Here is an 18962-nt window from a genome sequence, read left to right as displayed (position 1 = left end):
CATATAATTACTTTTTGAAAGAAAGACGAACTGGTCCTCTACAGGTAGTGGGTTCTAAATATGGGCTACCACAAAAAATTGAAAATGGAATTGGAAAAAAAAAAAACAAAGAAACATAAGTAGGAAACCTGTGTAATATCAATGGCAATATTCTGTAACAAATAATGCAAATCACGATAGTGAAAATACAGGACGCGTTAACGTGCTGGTAATATGGGCTACCTATCCCATATTTGACATATAGCGGTAGCCCATATTAGCAGCATTGACTCATGATGGTTTCTAAGACTATGTATGGCAATTGTTGTTCTAAATAAATTTTACTCTTATGTCATATGATAGAACTATTCTTAATCAGTGCAACACATCAAGCGTGATATCTAAACACTAAATATAATTCTTTCAATAAAATTGAGACTACATACCTGCAAAAACTTTGAAATTGACGAAAAACACAAAGAACACACCACATCCACACCACAAAGGCAACTGGTTTGTGTCTTTGTGCACGCAGACTGATGGACACGGGATGTACTTTTAGAGCTTTTTCTCTAGGTAACAACACCATGTATAGTAAAAAACGAGGTAGCCTATATTACCAGTCCTAGCCAATATTTCCACCTTCTCCTCTCTATAAAATACCATTAATAGAATCTGTACTAATTTCAACGACCCTTTGATTTTTCACAGCAACATCAAGCTTTAAAATGCAGGTTTCAAAAAGCTTTAAATTTTGAGTTTTCCTTTTGAATAGGGCCGTCGAAATGTTCTTTACAATTATTGATATTATTATAATTTATACAGTAATTTTAGCCTACATTGTGAATAGGCCCTAATTTTTATTAATTTGTCTGCTTTATTTAAGATATTAATAACATATACTTTAATACGTTGTAATTAAGCTATTTTGACTGCAGGAACAAGATATAGGCCTAATATTTATTTCATTGTTGTAATATAAGCTGAAAAACCAAAGATAATAGAATATGAAAACAAAAGAGCGCCATGGAATGATGATAACAACAAATAAAAATTAATTCTCATACGCGGCCACCAGAGGCAGCACTAGTCGCAGATTTCCTTCTTTTACCATAGAGCATCCGAAATGAACGTTTCCAAATAAAGGTTTCGGCGATCCGACGCTGTACGAGTATTTCATTTCAGATGTCAGGCCCCACTGCCTGCTCCACGACTGTCGAGTCGTGAAAAACGCTGCAGCTTCTCATCTGTCCATTGTGTCGCCTTCCATTTGTTCGTTATCGAGCCTCGGAAAATAAAAAAAAAAAGCATGACGGCGAGCGCTTTTTAATTTCCGTTATAGAGAAGTTAAACGTGGGCGATTCTGAATTTCCACCGGCCTTTTCTACAGAGGATTCAAACCTCTCCTGAGAGAAATTTAAAATATATAGTAGCCTATTCAATAATAGGCTATTTAATAGTGCTAGCGATCACATTGAAAGTTTCTGCAAATATATGCATAGCAAGAAATTATTACCGCTTTCAGCTTCACTACTTCTAAACATATCTCACCCTAAACTTTATACAGTTGGCCATTCGATGGAACCTGTCATCAAAGCATTGCATCCACTTTTCTAGAGACACTTCAGACACCAGAAGCCTATTTCACGAAAGTACAAATTACAAATGTACAAAGTTACAGGAAGTGGATCCTGCAGCTACAAGTTACAAGAAAATGTGAATAATTTCAAGTCAACTTTTCAGGGGGCTATAGGCCTACCTGAAAGCCAGATTTGTATAATACACGTTATACAAAACCAGAAAACAGAAAACCACAAATTTAACCCATTTATGTCTATAACTTTTTTGTTGAATATTGAACATTTTGAAATGAAATATAATGTAACATTTATGACATGTCTATAATTTTACAAATTAAACTTCACAAATAATTGTCAATCAAGGCTATATTAAAATTAACTCTGACAACATATTCAAATTCAGTAAAAGATGTACGAACAGTGCCAAAAGAGAGACTACACTCTAGTATATAAATTACGAAAATAGGCTATTTTTTGTATTCGACAGATATTGGAGAAAAAATGGGAGTATAACTAAAGGATACAGTATATCAGTTATTCATAGATTTCAAAAAGGCATATGACTCGGTTAAGAGAGAAGTTTTATATAATATTCTTATTGAATTTGGTATTCCCAAGAAACTAGTTCGATTAATTAAAGTGTGTCTCAGTGAAATTTAGACCAAAGTCGTATAGGTCAATTTCTACCCGATGCTTTTTCCAATTCACTGCTTGCTAAAGCAAGGAGATGCACCATCACCTTTACTTTTTAATTTCGCTCTAGAATATGCCACTAGGAAAGTTCAGGATAACAGACAGGGTTTGGAATTGAACGGGTTACATCAGCTTTTTGTCTATGATGATGACATGGATATGTTAGAAGAAAATCCACAAACGATTAGAGAAAACACAGAAATTTTACTTGAAGGAAGTAAAGCGATTGGTTTGGAAGTAAATCCCGAAAAGTCAAAGTATAGGATTACGTCTCGTGACCAGAATATTCTACGAAATGGAAACATAAAAATTGGAGATTTATCCTTCGAAGAGGTGGAAAAATTAAAATATCTTGGAGCAACAGTAACACACATAAATGATACTCGGGAGGAAATTAAACACAGAATAAATAAGGGAAATGCCTGGGCGAATCCAAAAATGCATATAGTGTGTTATTTGGGAGACCGGAGGGAAAAATATCAATGAAGACCGAGATATAGATGGGAGGATAATATAAAAATGGATTTGAGGCAGGTGGATACGATGATAGAGAGTGGATTAATCTTGCACAGGATAGGGGCCGATGGCGGGCTTAGCTATGTGCGGGTTCCTTAAAAGTCATTTGTAAGTAAGTAAATATATGTAAATATTTGCTTACAACCTACTAAAATAGTTGTATTTGCAAGATATTACAGACTTAAAGCCTACTGTATGTCAGCCTTCCTCCATATTGAGGAACGACATGTTTGAACCAATCATGGTTGATTATCCTACAATTTGTATGACTCCCATAGCATTTATTTCTTTGTTTGCCGATATTGTACTTTCAATTAGTGTACCTTTTCAAATGATTCATGTTTATTTAATCATCCTTAATTAAAAATTTTCTATCATTTATCTTGTTTATATTATTTAGGTTATGTTATAGTTTCTGCAGTACGAGATTATGGATAGTCACGTATCTGAGATTGTCTATTTGATAATTGAAATGGAATTTAACTGTTTAATAAAAATGAAACGAATCAACAAAGCCTTCTTAACTAGTAATCGTCCACAGAGTTCATAGTTGAGCCCAGAAATACGCACGGAAGATTGAAATCGGTTGACGTACATGGATGTTAAGAGCGTTTAAATGTAGTCGTAAAATCTAACGTTAACTTGTTTCAGTCCTTTGCTTAGGTATAGGCTAATTCTGGGACAAAGATGATAAACTAATTTCATAAATATGTGGGTTATCCTTATTAAAGTTAAAATGAAAATGAAATGAAACCTTTGTGAGGTGTAAACTTACCCATATGCGGCGAGCGTGGGGTCGTAAGGGTAGTAACCCGTCGTGGGTTGGAGTCCTGCACTCGTCCATGCAGACATATCCGCCGAGGATCCGCTGTCCTTCAGCGCATAGGGATTACTCTGTAAACAAGACAAAGACTGATTCATAACATGTTCACATGTACACCATTTTGTCTTTCATTCACTAATATGACTCGAAATGGCGGTAGATTACAGTGCTTATAGGCTAGGCCTATAGTGGGTTAAAAGTCGCTTTCCCCAAAACACTTCCTTACATTCAATTTACATCTGATTACACATTTCTTTACATATTCTGTTCAAAATGAAAGCCCCTGTTTCTCGATACACAAGTCACAACGTTTAGACACTGATTTACAGATGGCAGAACGTAACTCACGATTTTAATCGATTTTCACGAATGACTGTAAGATCATCTGTCGCAACTGATGCAGATCCTGAACATCAGAAAATCTTGTCTCAAAGTCTGCTATCACCAATGCTGTGTTCTTACTCTGCTTCCATTAACGTTGTAGCACAAAAACACGTTGTTCTGTGGTTAATTTGAGATTTATTGCATAGAGTCGCAATCCAACACAATAAAACAAAACAACATGACACCCTTATATTTTTATACTTAAATATGAAAGAGCATTCAATTGTTTATGCATCTCACTCATTTTTTTTCGTAACTTTTATTTTCTATCGTCGCCTGGCAACCTGTATATTTGTTGTTATCAGTTGATTGTAGGATGAAAACACAGCTTATTTAGTGTAATTTCCTCAATTTAATCAATAAGGATGATGCAAATCAAGCTTTCAGGTAAAGTTGATTTGAATAATTTTGAGGGAAAAATTGTTCCTGGGCCGGGTATCGAACCCGGGACCTTTGGTTACACATATCAACGCTCTACCAACTGAGCTACCCGGAAACTCTACCCGACACAGATCCAACTTTTCCCTCTATATCCACAGACCTTAAAGTGGGCTGACAACCGTCAAGCAACCAACATTGAGTGCACACTAACTCTGTGTGACTTAATTTGTGGTTTTCTGTTAACGAACAGTGGCGTGTATTAGGCAAATCAAGCTTTCAAGTATAACTCCCTGTAAAGTTGATTTGAATAATTTTGAGGGAAAAATTGTTCCGGGCCCGGGTATCGAACCAGGGACCTTTGGTTAAACGTGTCAACGCTCTACCAACTTAACTACCCGGGAACTCTACATAGAGGGAAAAGTTGGATCGGTGTCGGGTAGAGTTCCTGGGTAGCTCAGTTGGTAGAGCGTTGGTACGTTTAACAAAGGTCCTGGGTTCGATACCCGGCCCCGGAACAATTTTTCCCTCAAAATTATTCAAATAAGGATGATTTATGTTTTCTCTTGAAGGATATACACCATTTATATTGATTTAATATACAAACACAACTATTACATGAAATGCTCAAGAAGTTTTTTTTTAGCTTTATTCTCTTTAGGTCTAATCAACAATCCAACAATAATTATTAAATCTGATTTCAGACTTCCCCCTGAATATCTAAATTGAAGTATTTTTTGTTTAAATTGAACTTAATTTAAATAATTAGTTATTTACACTTGAAAGTTTTGAAATGAAAGCCCTGAATGTGTACAAACTTAGAATTGGAAAATGAAATACATATAGACACAACTCACTATAAGCAATATTTTAAGAATTCAGTTTTGTCAAGAGCTTTCAAACTCCTTTTTTTCTCAGAAGTAATATATATATATATATATATATATATATTTACTTAATGTGTTTTGCTTGTAAACTAACGATTTGTTCCTAAAAGTAAAGTTGTTGAAAAAAGGTCTTCTATCTCCTCCCAAAACTTGTCCATCTGATTTAGAAACACCCTGTATTTTTCTAGTGTTCTCACTTAGCTCACGTAGTACCAACATCACGAAACAAACATTTCCGATTGATTTAGTGAAGAAAAAATGAATCCCTCTTAATATAAAATACCGAAGACGGCATTTCACACAGTAGCCAGGGTCTATAGCTTCGCTCCAAACCACAAGTGTTTATAGGAACTTGTTTCTCGCCGCTGGGGTCGAGATTTCGGTAGTAAATCTCGCGCTGTGAGATGAGTCCCGCATCCGTGACTCAGCCCCTAGTCACGAATTATTAATTCGTGAGGGGTAATGAATATGACGTCGATACAGACTGGACGTTATTAACGTTCAGCTCTGTGAACGAAAAACACGCAAACTGGAAAGAGTTCCACACGAGGAAGGCATCTCAGGTCCTCAGCCTTGGTGCTAGTTGTAAATCTACCTTATCCGGAATCGATTCGTGGCAGAAATACAGAGATTCACGTCCTTATCTTACGGGGATCATATGTGTTTTGTTTTGTGTTTCTTCTATATTGTCCCAAATGATAACGCACCGTGCTAATCGCTATACCACTGAGTCCTTCAGACTTATGAATGTCTTATTGATTGAAGAACCCTTACAAGAAGTGCACTTGCCCATACAAATTGTGCCTATTTGTAATGTTCGATATTACGACCATATCTCACGTTCTTTCGAGAAGTTATCATGGCTTAGGTTACATGAGAGGAGAATCTCTCTTATATCGAATTATGCACACTTCATCCCCCTATTATTTATTCGTTCGTTTTCATACTCTCTCTCGCTAGCGTAATATTAATACTCGATCACAACGCGATAACACGCTAGAAATTCCACTTCACACATCATCTCTGCATTCCTCATCTTTCACTGTTGCTACCTCTCGCCACTGGAACTCTCTGCCGCCTGAAGTCAAGGGCTGCCGAATATTGAAATCTTTCAAATCCAAATTAGAAAATCATCTTATGACGAGTTGCCAAACTAACTTACTATTATGACAAGTGTTGTATTGCATGTTTCCACGTATTCACATTTTTTATTTATGTTCTAGTGATATTTAACTTATTTTATATTTTTGTTTTCATATTTTCCGATAATGGTATGTGATAAGTTGAGCTATATATAATCGTAATTTTCCTTATATTGTGTGTACTTAAAAATATTGTATTCATTGTATGCTTTGTACTGCACTATTTTATTATTACTATTAGTATTATTAATATCATTATTATTATTATTATTATTACTATTCTTATTTTTATCATCATCATCATCATTATTATTAGGCCTATTATTGTCTTATTTTTTATACTTTGTATGCCTCATTTATTTTAACCTGCTGTTCACATTTTATTATGCTTTTTTCTTTCTTTCTGTATGTTATATATTATGTCTGATTTATACTTGTTGTTTACATTTTATTATCATTATCTTATTCAGTTTTGTGTGTAAAATTGTAGTGTACTTTGTAAATTTGTAGTGTTTTTTGTAACGCAGTTTTACTCCTGGTTGAGTGTTAGAGAAGGCCGTATGGCCTTAACTCTGCCAGGTTAAATAAATCATCATTATTATTATTATTATTATTATTATTATTATTATTATTATTATTATTATTAAATGATAAAGGGAGTACTTTCTTGCAATATTCCAAGGTAAAGTTCAGGGAACTATACTTTTATGTTTTTTATACTTTATGTCTTATGTCTTTTAACACACATAACATTATATTATTTCCTAGCTTTGTAAATTAGTTTAGTACTGGAAACACAAACTGAATACAACCTTTTCAAGATACAAAAGACATAGCTGCAACACTTATTTATTATTGCACTATTTGTTAATATTTCTTATTATATGTCTCATTTGAAACATAGAACCCGAGAATTTACAAGTCTTTATACATTAAAGAGTATTCCTTAGTTCTCAGAAAAGTGTGTATTCGCAAACAATCACAAATTCAAGAAAGTATTTTTTACATGTCACGGCAGATGAAATAAACTTACTTCTGAGCTCTTTCTGTACATTGACAGCTTTTACACTTCTTTCTTGTATTAAACTCTGCCTCAAGCACATACAGTATATATGGAAGCAAAGAGTATATTCGGAAATTCTGACTTAGGCAGCATTACGAACAGTTTGATTTCTGATTTCGCTGGAATCTGAGTGGCGTGCTGTTCTGTAGATTTATCAATTCAAGCAATAAACTTTCAGGATTTTCTATCGGCTCTAAGCTAAAAGGATTTCAGAAAAATCTCGATTCCTTGTCAATTGTCACTTTCTCCAAACTTACCAGTGAATTCTGCTGTAGGTCTTGAAGATTTTCTTATCACTCTTCAAGATAGTTTATAGTCGAAGAAAGTGCAGTTGTCCATGTTCTACATGATACTGCCACATTTCAAATTTATCCATAAATGTCCTTAGCTAGTCGATCATATGTCATGCAATTCTGTAACTCGCACGCACAACGTGCTAACGATATTTGATATCAGTCTCACCTTGTTGATATCCCATTTTTACCTTTAGCTGTTCTAAACCAGATCTAGACAATATTTATTTACTAAAACCTTCACTATGTTTATTTGTAACATAAAATGTCATGCGTAAGAAAGTGTAATGGAACATAATACAAGCTTTGCCTCCTTCTTAATAAAAAAATTTTCTCTTTCGACTCATCACTAAAGGGAAACGATCTGGGGATTATATTGTTTTCACTTAAGGGGTTAGGTACAGCTTACAGCAGTAAAATTTTTGGAAATATTCAACATTTTTTTCCTCCATTACTCTATCTTGTACAATAATGAAAAATGGTATGTGTAAAACACTGACCTTTTGCTATATGACAAAAATATTTTTACTATTAAAAATTATTTATATATTTTTTCTTAAATTCAAAATGGTGGCAGTTTACTGTGCAGTGATGAAACGTTTCCCTCATAACTCATAAACTTGTTAACTTTATCATGTTCTCTCTTTTTTATTTTATTTCTGAAACTCATATTTACAATATTATGCTCTTTCAACTACATTCCTTAATAAATATTTTTTTTTATTTTGTGTTAGAAGAAAATACTGATATCTGACCATAATTAAAACAATTTTTTTCATCAGACAATCTATCAAAGGTAGAGAAGTGATCTTGTATCATATTGTAGATATGACATGCATAAATACACACGAAAAATTTCATCACAGAATGTTGGACAATTTTTTTAGTTATGTGGAAAACGCTTCATCACTGCACAGTGAACTGAATTTTGAAGAAGAAGAAGAAGAAAAAAAGTAAATTAATTAAATCGTAAAAATACTTTTTTCATATAGCAGAAGGACTATGTTTTATACATGCTAATTTTAATTATTGTTCAAGATACAGTAATGTAGGGGAAAATGTTAAATATTTCCAAAATTTTACTGCTGTAAGCTGTACCTAACCCTTTAAAACGAGCCACCACTTATTGCAGACGCGAGCAAACTTGCGTCTTGCAAGAACCGCATACAGACACTACAGCTAGTACAGAGTTCGTTCTACCTGCACTAAGGTTGTGTTGACACTTTGAGAACACGAGTTGCCCACCCAAGGCCTTATCAGTAACGTATTGAGTGGTGTTCTTATAGTGGAAGAAGTCAGCTAGCTTTCTAAATTAGAAGTTTCCATAACAGAAAATTCCAACGAAGGGACTCCACTGTACATCCAACTTGTGTCACAATGTTTAATATAGAAGGATGTTATTTTTCCTACATAATTATAGCCTAGCTTTCTTGATTCACATTTAAATGAGAATACTGTACAGAAGAAGAATATATATCAAAAACTCATTTTGTCTAAAAGTGGACAATGTGAGTTTTGACCTCTCAATTAAAGGTAATATCGACTAAACATCTGAATGTCCTATTTCGCTTTAATTTGGGACTCCACTTGCGTTGACTCTTAGCTCCATTTCACTTGCCGAATACCTCCAGACGCGTAGCATCTGCTGCTGAATTAGCCGTGAAGAAGGTCAATAAATATGCTCATCTTTTAGACAATTATATCTTTGTCCCCTTTGCTGTGGAGACCTTCGGTCCTTGGAGTCATGACGCTAAAGTTTTGGTATCTCAAATCGGCCAAATTTTGATCTCCATTACCGGTGATCGCCGTTGCACTACTTATTTGCGTCAACGCTTAAGTATTGCTATTCAACGCGGAAATGCAATGAGCGTTTTGGGTACTCTTCCAGAGTCCAGCCCTTTGGACGAACTTTTTCTCCTGTAAAATTTTTTATTCTGTGTGTAAATATTTCTGTTTAGTTTTGTACATATATTTTGCTTTTGTTATTATTAACTTATTCTAACTGGAATTTGAAGGCTTTGGAAATTAGTCTGGTAAAGTATGACCAACATAAAATAGACAAAAGCTACATAGTAAGCTTATGCAAAAAATGACTTTTACGCCATCAGTGATTTTTGAAAACGTGTAGGCCTATATTTCCGTCAAAATTAAAACATATTAATTTTTACAGTATCTAGACATTTTCTGTTCTTAAATCGTATAATGAAGAAGTAAAAGAAAGTTGTAAAGTGCGGAAATTTGAGCATCTGTTACTAAGGAAATGAGAGAAGTAGTAAAACAAAAGACAGTCGACTACGTGAGCTTGAATTAACAAATGACTGTGCAATCTTGAGTAAAGACTTAATGTGCATTTGCCGTTCAACTAATTCTGTAGAACAAAGAGAGCAAACGAGAGGGAGAAAGCGAATATATTAATAGCAAACCGAGTCGAGTGTGTGAATGGACGCCTGAATAGAGAATGAGAGCGCATATTTGAATTGTGAATGAGCGAAGCGACCAACTAAGTATAAGGAAGTCAAAGCCATAAGATATTAATGACGATTCAAGAGGTGAGCGCTGGATGGAGAATTCAATGAATGACTGGCAGACGGCCAAGGATCTTGTCCATATCAAATATATGGAGAAACCCTCAAGCAGGAACCGAGGGGACGCAGTTGGTACTTCGTTATTTGGTTCCATATCAACTACAAAGTACAATCAGAGAATCTGAGATAAAATTATACTTTACTAACATTATATTTTAATAACATTTTAAATATGAACCTGGCTATACCTTTGGATTAACGGCTGAGAACTGGAAACACCGTTTGCTACCCCCTTCCACGACTGGAGTTCATTTTATTAGGTAGGGCTATAGGAGGAAAGAAAAGTAGTTCATCCATTTACGTAAACTAGGAAATATCGCAATTTTGAGTTTGATAAATTTCATTAGGTTTTTGTTTAATCAAAATACAGTACAATATTAAACAATAAGTGTTTTTACTCACGAACTTAGCTATCCATGCGAACGTATTCATTATGCAGTGTATATTATACTGTATACACCACATTAGCGTACAATATAGAGAATGAAGTTAAATTGAAAAATAATCATAATATGGATATTTAAACACATTTTTGAAAATGGTGGCTGTTCATTTCGATATAGGCTTCAGTTCGCACTATAGACTATTGCATCTAATTCCAATTACCAATTTTGTCCTTCGTACTAGTAACTCATGTTGAAATAATTATGTACCTACTCTATAAAAGAGTGCCTTACGTAGTGTAAATTCAATCTTCACTTCTGCCCGACCCACACAGATAAAATTACTCAGACATGCTATCTACTGTCCGTCCAAGTAGTTATGTCACAAGATCGTAGGGAGGGGGGAATCACATGACAATTATTTAACGAGTCCCTTTTATTTAAGTTATTTTAAACAGTTGTATAATATTACGTAGACATCCAATTCCTAACAGAAATTAATGTTTTCAGAAAAGAGATAAAACAGTTCAGCCACTAGCCTTTACAGAAGGGTGAGCAGAAGCAGGTGGGGGAAATCGGGATGCGACATAGGCAAACGGACGACAGTATCTGTGCGAAAATATGATTCAATATTGAAAGTTCTTCTGTCATTGGAAAACGCAAACAGATTTCTGGAACGTACTATACTCACTAACTCAGTACTGTTTACTATATGCGGCCTTGGTTCTGTGTGGAGGACAGTTCGAACTTCATTAGTAGAAGGGGTGGGAGTGAAGTACATTAAAAAACTCAGGTACAATAAAAATTGAAGTAAAAATAAAATGATGTCCCTGTACATGTGTCTCAGGAGGACTGTAAACTACTTTAGGATAATGTATTTGAGTGCATAATAAATTATGTAGGCTAGTATACCTTTTCAACAACAATTCAAGAAAATAAATTATAAACAGTATTATCGGTTACATGATAAAGAAACTGAACTGCTGAAAATAGCGTGAAATGTATAATAAGAAAGTATGTGTCATCTTCGTAACAATCAATTTTAATATCACATATAAACGCCAATATTCTCATACTCGTGTATCAATATTCAGTATCACTCGTTCTACGTGCAGCAAGTATGACTGAATGGTTCCAATTCCTGACATGAAAATCTCCTCTCTTCACATGACAGCACTTCCATATAATTATTGTTGAGAATTTATGACCTGATTTCCCATGTCATTCCTTAAGACAGGTTAAATATACCAAAAAATCGTAAAGGTTTATATACATCACCTCCGATGCCACAACTGAAAAAGAAAAAAATCAAAGAAAAACTATATACAAAAAGGAACTATGACAAGATGGTAACTATATGTTCAACCATCTAGAAACCCACCCCATTAGTATTCTTGTCAGCCACTTCCTCCTCCTTAAGGGAGAAGGTTGAGGGAGAGATCGGAGTTCGGTGAAACTTGAGAAAGCTAGTTTTTAAGAGCAGAAAAAAAACGAAGGCAAGAGGGTAGATGTAGTCAGTAGGGAGTGAATTTCATCCCTTCGTTTCTGAAATAAGTTGTGACACCGTTTCCACCCCCTTGTGTTACAACCACTCCAATGCCTCCTTTTATAACTTCTTATTCTTCCATTCTGTTCACTACATATTTCTCCAGGGGTGTCAAAAGATTTTATAGTCGATATTCTACCTTCATTCTATTTGGTACTGGTCAGGATTATAGTAGCTGGATCGACAAAGTCTAATTTAAGACGCTGGATTGTTATTGGCCATTCTGTATCTCGTGAAACATACCTGCGCGTCAGGGGAAGGAAAGTGGACCGAGAAGCTTCCCTCCCTCGCTACGCTTCCACTTGTAGCAAGCGAGCTCGCTTACCCCCATCATAAGGTTCTTACTATACGCTACGGCTCATACAAGCTTTTGGTTTCACAAAATAAAGAATGTAGTTTACCTTGCGTAATACCCTTGAGGTGGTTCAGTGGTCAGACCTCCGGCCTGACGGTTCAGGTTCGAGTCCAGTCAAATCTAGGATTTTTCATTGACTATTAAACTTTTAGGCCTACTATGTCATACTATTTTTGACCAATCAAACGGTACGGAAGGACGTGTTGCAACCACGGCTGCTTATCACTACAATTTTTTATCATCTCCCTAGCATTTGTTTGTTTTTATCACTTGTCTAGCATTTGTTTCTTTATTTTCCAACATTTCAAACCGCAAATTCTCTGCGGTACTATAAAACACGTTTCGCGGTCGTCATTTGTTTCTCACAACTGACTGAAAATGGCGACTTCGTTCAAACGTTTTGGTAAAGTTAACATTAGTAAAATAGAATTCTAGTAAGTTAATTAATATTTCATTATCTTAGAGCATTTTATTTCTTCTATCTTTATATACTTTCTTCTAATCGTGAAAAAATCGATTAAATTCCACTCCAATTTTTATTTTCTCCTAGATAAATCGAAACCTCTAGTGAGATTACTATTGACTATTACATTTTTACTACGTCATACTACTTTTGACCGATAAAACGGTACAAAAGGACGTCTTTCAACCAAGCATGGCTGCTTATCGCGCAATTTTATCGCTTCCCTAGCATTTGTTTAATTTGATCGATTCCCTAGCATTTGTTTCTTTGTTTGCCAATATATCAAACTGCAAATTCTTAGAGCATTCATATACAGCTGACTTCCTTTCAGTGGGTTTCAGTTTAATTTATGGCAATGCAATAGGCCTATACATTAGAATAGTGAATCTTCGTAACTTATTCACTAAGGATGGTTGTCACAATTTTATTATCATGAGCCTTATTTGAGTGCCTCCGTGGTCTATTGGTCAGCATGCTGGCTTCTAGATCGGGAGGTCCCGGGCTCGGCTCTCAGTGAATTTTTCTTGGAGAAGAAGAATTCCCTGGGTGTCTAGACTCTGGAAATTTGTATGAATGTGAGTGTGCCGGGTTAATATTAATTAACCAACCATCACAAATATAAAAATACATCAGGACTGTCGCTGGGCAGTAACCTGAACACACGTTTCAGCGTCACATTATTGACAAGTAACTCCATCTGTCAGCATAACCATAAAGCATCTAATAGATGCTATAGAGTTACCAACAACGAAAAAAAAAATGAGCTTTAAGAAAAGGCAAAAAACCAAATAAAATTTATTATTATTATTATTATTATTATTATTATTATTATTATTATTATTATTATTATTATCAGACTTACTTACAAATTGCTTTTAAGGAACCCTCAGGTTTATTCATGTCAGTGGTGGTGGTGGTGGTGGTGGTGGTGGTGGTGGTGGTGATGATGAGTCCACACCTGTGGAGTAACGGTCAGCACGTCTGGCTGCGAAACCAGGTGGCCCGGGTTCGAATCCCGGTTGGGGCAAGTTACCTGGTTGAGGTTTTTTCTGGGGTTTTCCCTCAACCCAATACGAGCAAATGCTGGGTAACTTTCGGTGCTGGACCCCGGACTCATTTCACCGGCATTATCACCTTCATATCATTCAGAGGCTAAATAACCTAGATGTTGATACAGCGTCGTAAAATAACCCAATAAAAAAAGATGATGATGATGATGACGACGAAGAATTGATAATAAATTGATTGTTAATATTTAGCTATTTGCGAGCTTCCCTACTTTTGGCCAATTAGTCGTATCATTGGTGTAAATTTACTTTGTTCATCCTTGGACCAGACAGTAGTAAGAAATTCCTGCTGGGAGTATGAGATTGATTTGTAGTGTAGAAGAAGAAGTAAAAAAAAAAGAGTAAAAATATTTCCAAAGATCCCCCGTATGCACAGAAGTCTGAGATATCCATACAAAGGCGATATATCATCTTTGGTTGAGTATATATCGGAAACATTCAAGAACATATGTAAAAGGATATGTGAACATAGCGTAGCTCTTTCGGAACACGTGTCAAAAATACCACTACTTCACTGACGTGTTTTATGAAGACACATACGAACCAAAGTATGAAAAAGTGACAGTGCAGCAAATTTTTTTATCTGTAACCTACCATAAATATGTAAAAATGTGAGTTTTCTTATGTTTCTATGTCATTTCCAGTAAAGATCTAAAATATGCGCGTTTTCTTTTGTTTTTATACTTGCAAATTATAATGAAATGTAATAGAAGCGTAGTCATGGACACGGACTGTATCCAAATGCTCAAATATGAATTAGCTATTAGGATCAACAGGAGGTGCAGATGACTGTCACACACTGGTTTCAATATCAGACGGCACAGTTCTACGACATAGGGATATAAAAGTTGATTCCACGGTATGACAAATGTCTCATTTCAGGTGAAGAATGTGTTGGAAAATAGTCGAACAATACTGTACGAAATGGAACTATAAAAATTGGAGATTTATCCTCCGAAGAGGTGGAAAAATTCAAATATCTTAGAGCAACAGTAACAAATATAAATGACACTCCGGAGGAAATTAAACGTAGAATAAATATGGGAAATGCCTGTTATTATTCGGCTGAGAAGCTTTTGTCATCTAGTCTGCTGTCAAAATATCTGATAGTTAGAATTTATAAAACAGTTATATTACCGGTCGTTCTGTATGGTTGTGAAACTTGGACTCTCACTTTGAGAGAGGAGCAGAGATTAAGGGTGTTTGAGAATAAGGTTCTTAAGAAAATATTTGGGGCTAAGAGGGATGAAGTTACAGGAGAATAGAGAAAGTTACACAACGCAGAGCTGCACGCATTGTATTCTTCACCTGACATAATTAGGAACATTAAATCCAGATGTGTGACATGGGCAGGCCATGTAGCACGTAAGGGCGAATCCAGAAATGCATATAGAGTGTTAGTTGGGAGGCCGGAGAGAAAAAGACCTTTGGGGAGGCCGAGACGTAGATGGGAAGATAATATTAAAATGGATTTGAGGGAGGTGGGATATGATGGTAGAGACTGGATTAATCTTGTTCAGGATAGGGACCAATGGCGGGCTTATGTGAGGGCGGCAATGAACCTCCGGGTTCCTTAAAAGCCAGTAAGTAAGTATATCTGTATTCGTTCCATTAAATTTTTCCATGAAATTGTGTTTCCTTTCTGTAATTTGTCCCAGGAAAACTTACTTTCTGGGGGGGGGGGGCTCTCGTAATTGCGCTCGTGTGGCCAAAATCTGTATAAACACTTGTTTTGACATTATTAACTTAATGGAACAAAAACAATTAACTTTTATCTGCCCTTCATAAGAATGTTTGCTTGTAAGACCATTTGTAATTGAAGACTTATCAATGCACTCTCAAATTATTTTTTACATTAATATCACTCATTAACAGCTAGTTTCTCGAAAGATGAAGTAATGACTGTTTAGTTAGAAATTCTTAAATTTACTACTTCCGTAATGCTATTACTAGTCTCTCATAAGTTTAGTTTACTAATGAATTCTATTGTTGCCTAATAAAGGATTTAATGAATGAAGACGTAGCTCTTCTAGATTCAGGTAGATGGAACTAGTGACGCATGATTACGAAGGTCGCTTTCTTTGTAAATGTCTTGACTCAGTTATGTGATGCCATCTATCGATTCAGCCATGTAGATTTAAAGATCTGATGAAGTCCTACTGGTGTTTTAACTTCCTCGAAAGTGTACTGCGCCTCCTCAGACTGACGTCATCTGAAGCCCAGTACATTACATTACGCCGACACCATTTTGGGTATAGCCTACAGGATGAACGGTAAGTAATGCCATTAATTTCAGAGGTTTATTCTTCGAGATATTTCAAACAAAAAAGTTTAATACAATTTTGCTCATTTTTGCTTCCTTTTCGAGATGAAAATAGTTTTGTATGAAATATTTCATAGCGTATTTTGGGAAAGCAATTGATTTAATTCCCAATATGCTCTGTCAATTTAAGAGAGCAGTGTCTTATGATAATATGTGATTTGAAAGAATTTTAGTTTTGTCCTTTCAATGTGCAGAAATTTGATCCGAACAAAGGCAACACTGTAAAATTTCTTTGCAGAATGAGAAGTTACCACCCAGTCCAATTCACCTTCTTGTACCTAGGCTAGAGGAGAAGGTGGAAATATGGGCTAGGAGTGGTAATATGGGTTACCTCGTTTTTTACTATATATATAGTGTTGTTACCTAGCGAAAAAGCTCTAAAAGTACATCTCGTGTCCATCAGTCTGCGTGCACAAAGAGACAAATCAGTTGCCTTTGTGGTGTGGATGTGGCGTGTTCTTTGTGTTTTTCATCAATTTCAAAGTTTTTGCAGGTATGTAGTTTCAATTTCATTGAAAGAAATATATTTCGACTTTAGAAATCACGCTTGATGTGTTGCACTGATTAATAGCTCTACCACATGGCATAAGACTAATATTTATTTAGGACAACAATTGTCATACATAAATTTAGAAACCTTCATGAGTCGATGCTGCTAATATGGGCTACCGCTATGTGTCAAATATGGGATAGGTAGCCCATATTACCAGCACGTTAACACGTCCTGTATTTCCACTATCGTGATTTGCGTTATTTGTTACAGAATATTGCCAATGATGTGACACAGGTTTCCTACTTATGTCTCTTTGTTTTTTTCCAATTTTATTTTCAAATTTTTGTGGCAGCTCATATTTAGAACCCACTACCTATAGAGGACCAGTTCATCTTTCTTTCAAAAAGTAATTATATGCAAATATCTATTGCGACTATTGACCTTTAAGACTGGAAAAACTGTATATGAATAATTACTATGTATGTCAATAAAGATTTCCAAGCAATATGCCACACCATTTTCCATTATTATGAGGAAAACAAAATGGTAGCCCATAATTCCACCTTCTCCTCTATATGTCAAATTTATTAAACTGCATGATGTCACACAATCTGCGATAGCTGGATTACTGCAACACATATCGCAGTAGGGGAGAGTTGGGTAGTATCGGACATCGGGTGATATCGGACAGTGAGTTTCTTTCATATTCCACCAGATGATAGTACCTGAATGACATGGTTACGTTTCTGTGATGTCGCATACAGAAACGTAACCATGTTATTCAGATACTACCATCTGGTGGTAGATAAAAGAAACGTACTGTCCGATATTACCCGATGTCCGACACTACCCAACTCTTCCCTATTTAATTCATTAATGATCTGATCACAATTGAGCTCTGAGGCTTATACTTCGAAAAATAAATTTAATGTTACAGATTGCAAGTTACAGTTGAACTTCACCTTATTTGTTGGCATTATAATAATGTTGAGAAGTGTTGCGCTAAATTCTACTCACACTGTATAGGCAGTCCATTTGGAAGGGTAATAAATCTTCATTTTCTGCCAGAAATCGAAACTTAGTTCACTGAATTTTTGACCGGAAATGTTACCATTTGCTATAGTTTTTATCTTGCCAAAACACGTGTAATAAGTTTTTTTTATTTTACACGTTGGGTTGGTTAACACTTGGAAACCAAACAGACAAACTTGCGGAGGATCTTGGCGTGCATAATGATAATGTTTTATCACCATAATTACAGAAAAAGAAAAGTAAATTAAATTCCTTGGTTGAAGTGCAGAAATCTTAAGATAATTCAAATTGCTATGTATGTTCTTTTTCTTTTAACTACAGGTCGTACAGCATATAAAAGTCGCTACACAGATTCTTTTAAGAAACCTGTCTGGTTCCTTCTGGCGCAGAGCGAAACCTTCCTAATTACCCCATTAGTCACACCTGCTCTGCCATGTTAATTCCACTAAATAACACAACCATCTCAAGAACCCGATGACACTGGTTCTGGGTTCGTTTACAAGTTACAGTAACCGCTAAAGAAACTAGGATTTTTTCTGACTTCTGCGAAAACTGCTGTCGCTACATTGGCAAGTATTCAAGGAACATTTTATGTTAATATCACTACTACACGTGTTTATAATTTGATATTAACTAGACATCTAAATTTACTGTATTTAGTTACATGCAAACAAAATCCAAACGTTGCCGAGGGCAACGATCTAAATTTCTTAAATGATAAAAAATTGAATAGTCCATACTTTAATTCATCAAGTCGTCAGCCACATATTCAGCGGCGTAAACGGGCAGCTTTAGCTTTGCGTCAAGATATTATGGTCTTGGTTCTAATCCCGATTTTCTGTCAATGTTATATTTTGTATTGTGTTAAATGGAGATTCAAAGTGGTGCTAACGTCATGCAACAGATGTCATCATGTACCCGCTGAGTGTCAAACCGAAAAAGGTAAATCATATCATCATATCATCAACATCATCATC

General features: G+C 35.4%; 1 protein-coding gene and 1 non-coding gene across 3 annotated transcripts in view; both read right to left on the bottom strand.

Annotated features, from left to right (window-relative positions):
- The window catches only part of ara (araucan), a 699589-nt gene that overhangs the window by 203870 nt on the left and 476757 nt on the right, over positions 1-18962 (bottom strand). For both annotated transcript variants that reach the window (XM_069845092.1, XM_069845093.1), the window contains exon 3: positions 3544-3662. In XM_069845092.1, coding sequence (XP_069701193.1) covers positions 3544-3662 — 119 coding nt within the window. The remainder of the gene's footprint in view (positions 1-3543; positions 3663-18962) is intronic.
- TRNAH-GUG (transfer RNA histidin (anticodon GUG)) lies at positions 4399-4471 on the bottom strand. The gene has a single exon. It is a non-coding gene; the product is annotated as a tRNA-His (tRNA).

Source organism: Periplaneta americana, chromosome 14, assembly GCF_040183065.1.
Source record: "Periplaneta americana isolate PAMFEO1 chromosome 14, P.americana_PAMFEO1_priV1, whole genome shotgun sequence".
In the NCBI taxonomy this organism is placed as follows: Eukaryota; Metazoa; Arthropoda; class Insecta; order Blattodea; family Blattidae; genus Periplaneta; species Periplaneta americana.
This window is presented reverse-complemented; position numbering and strand designations above follow the sequence as displayed.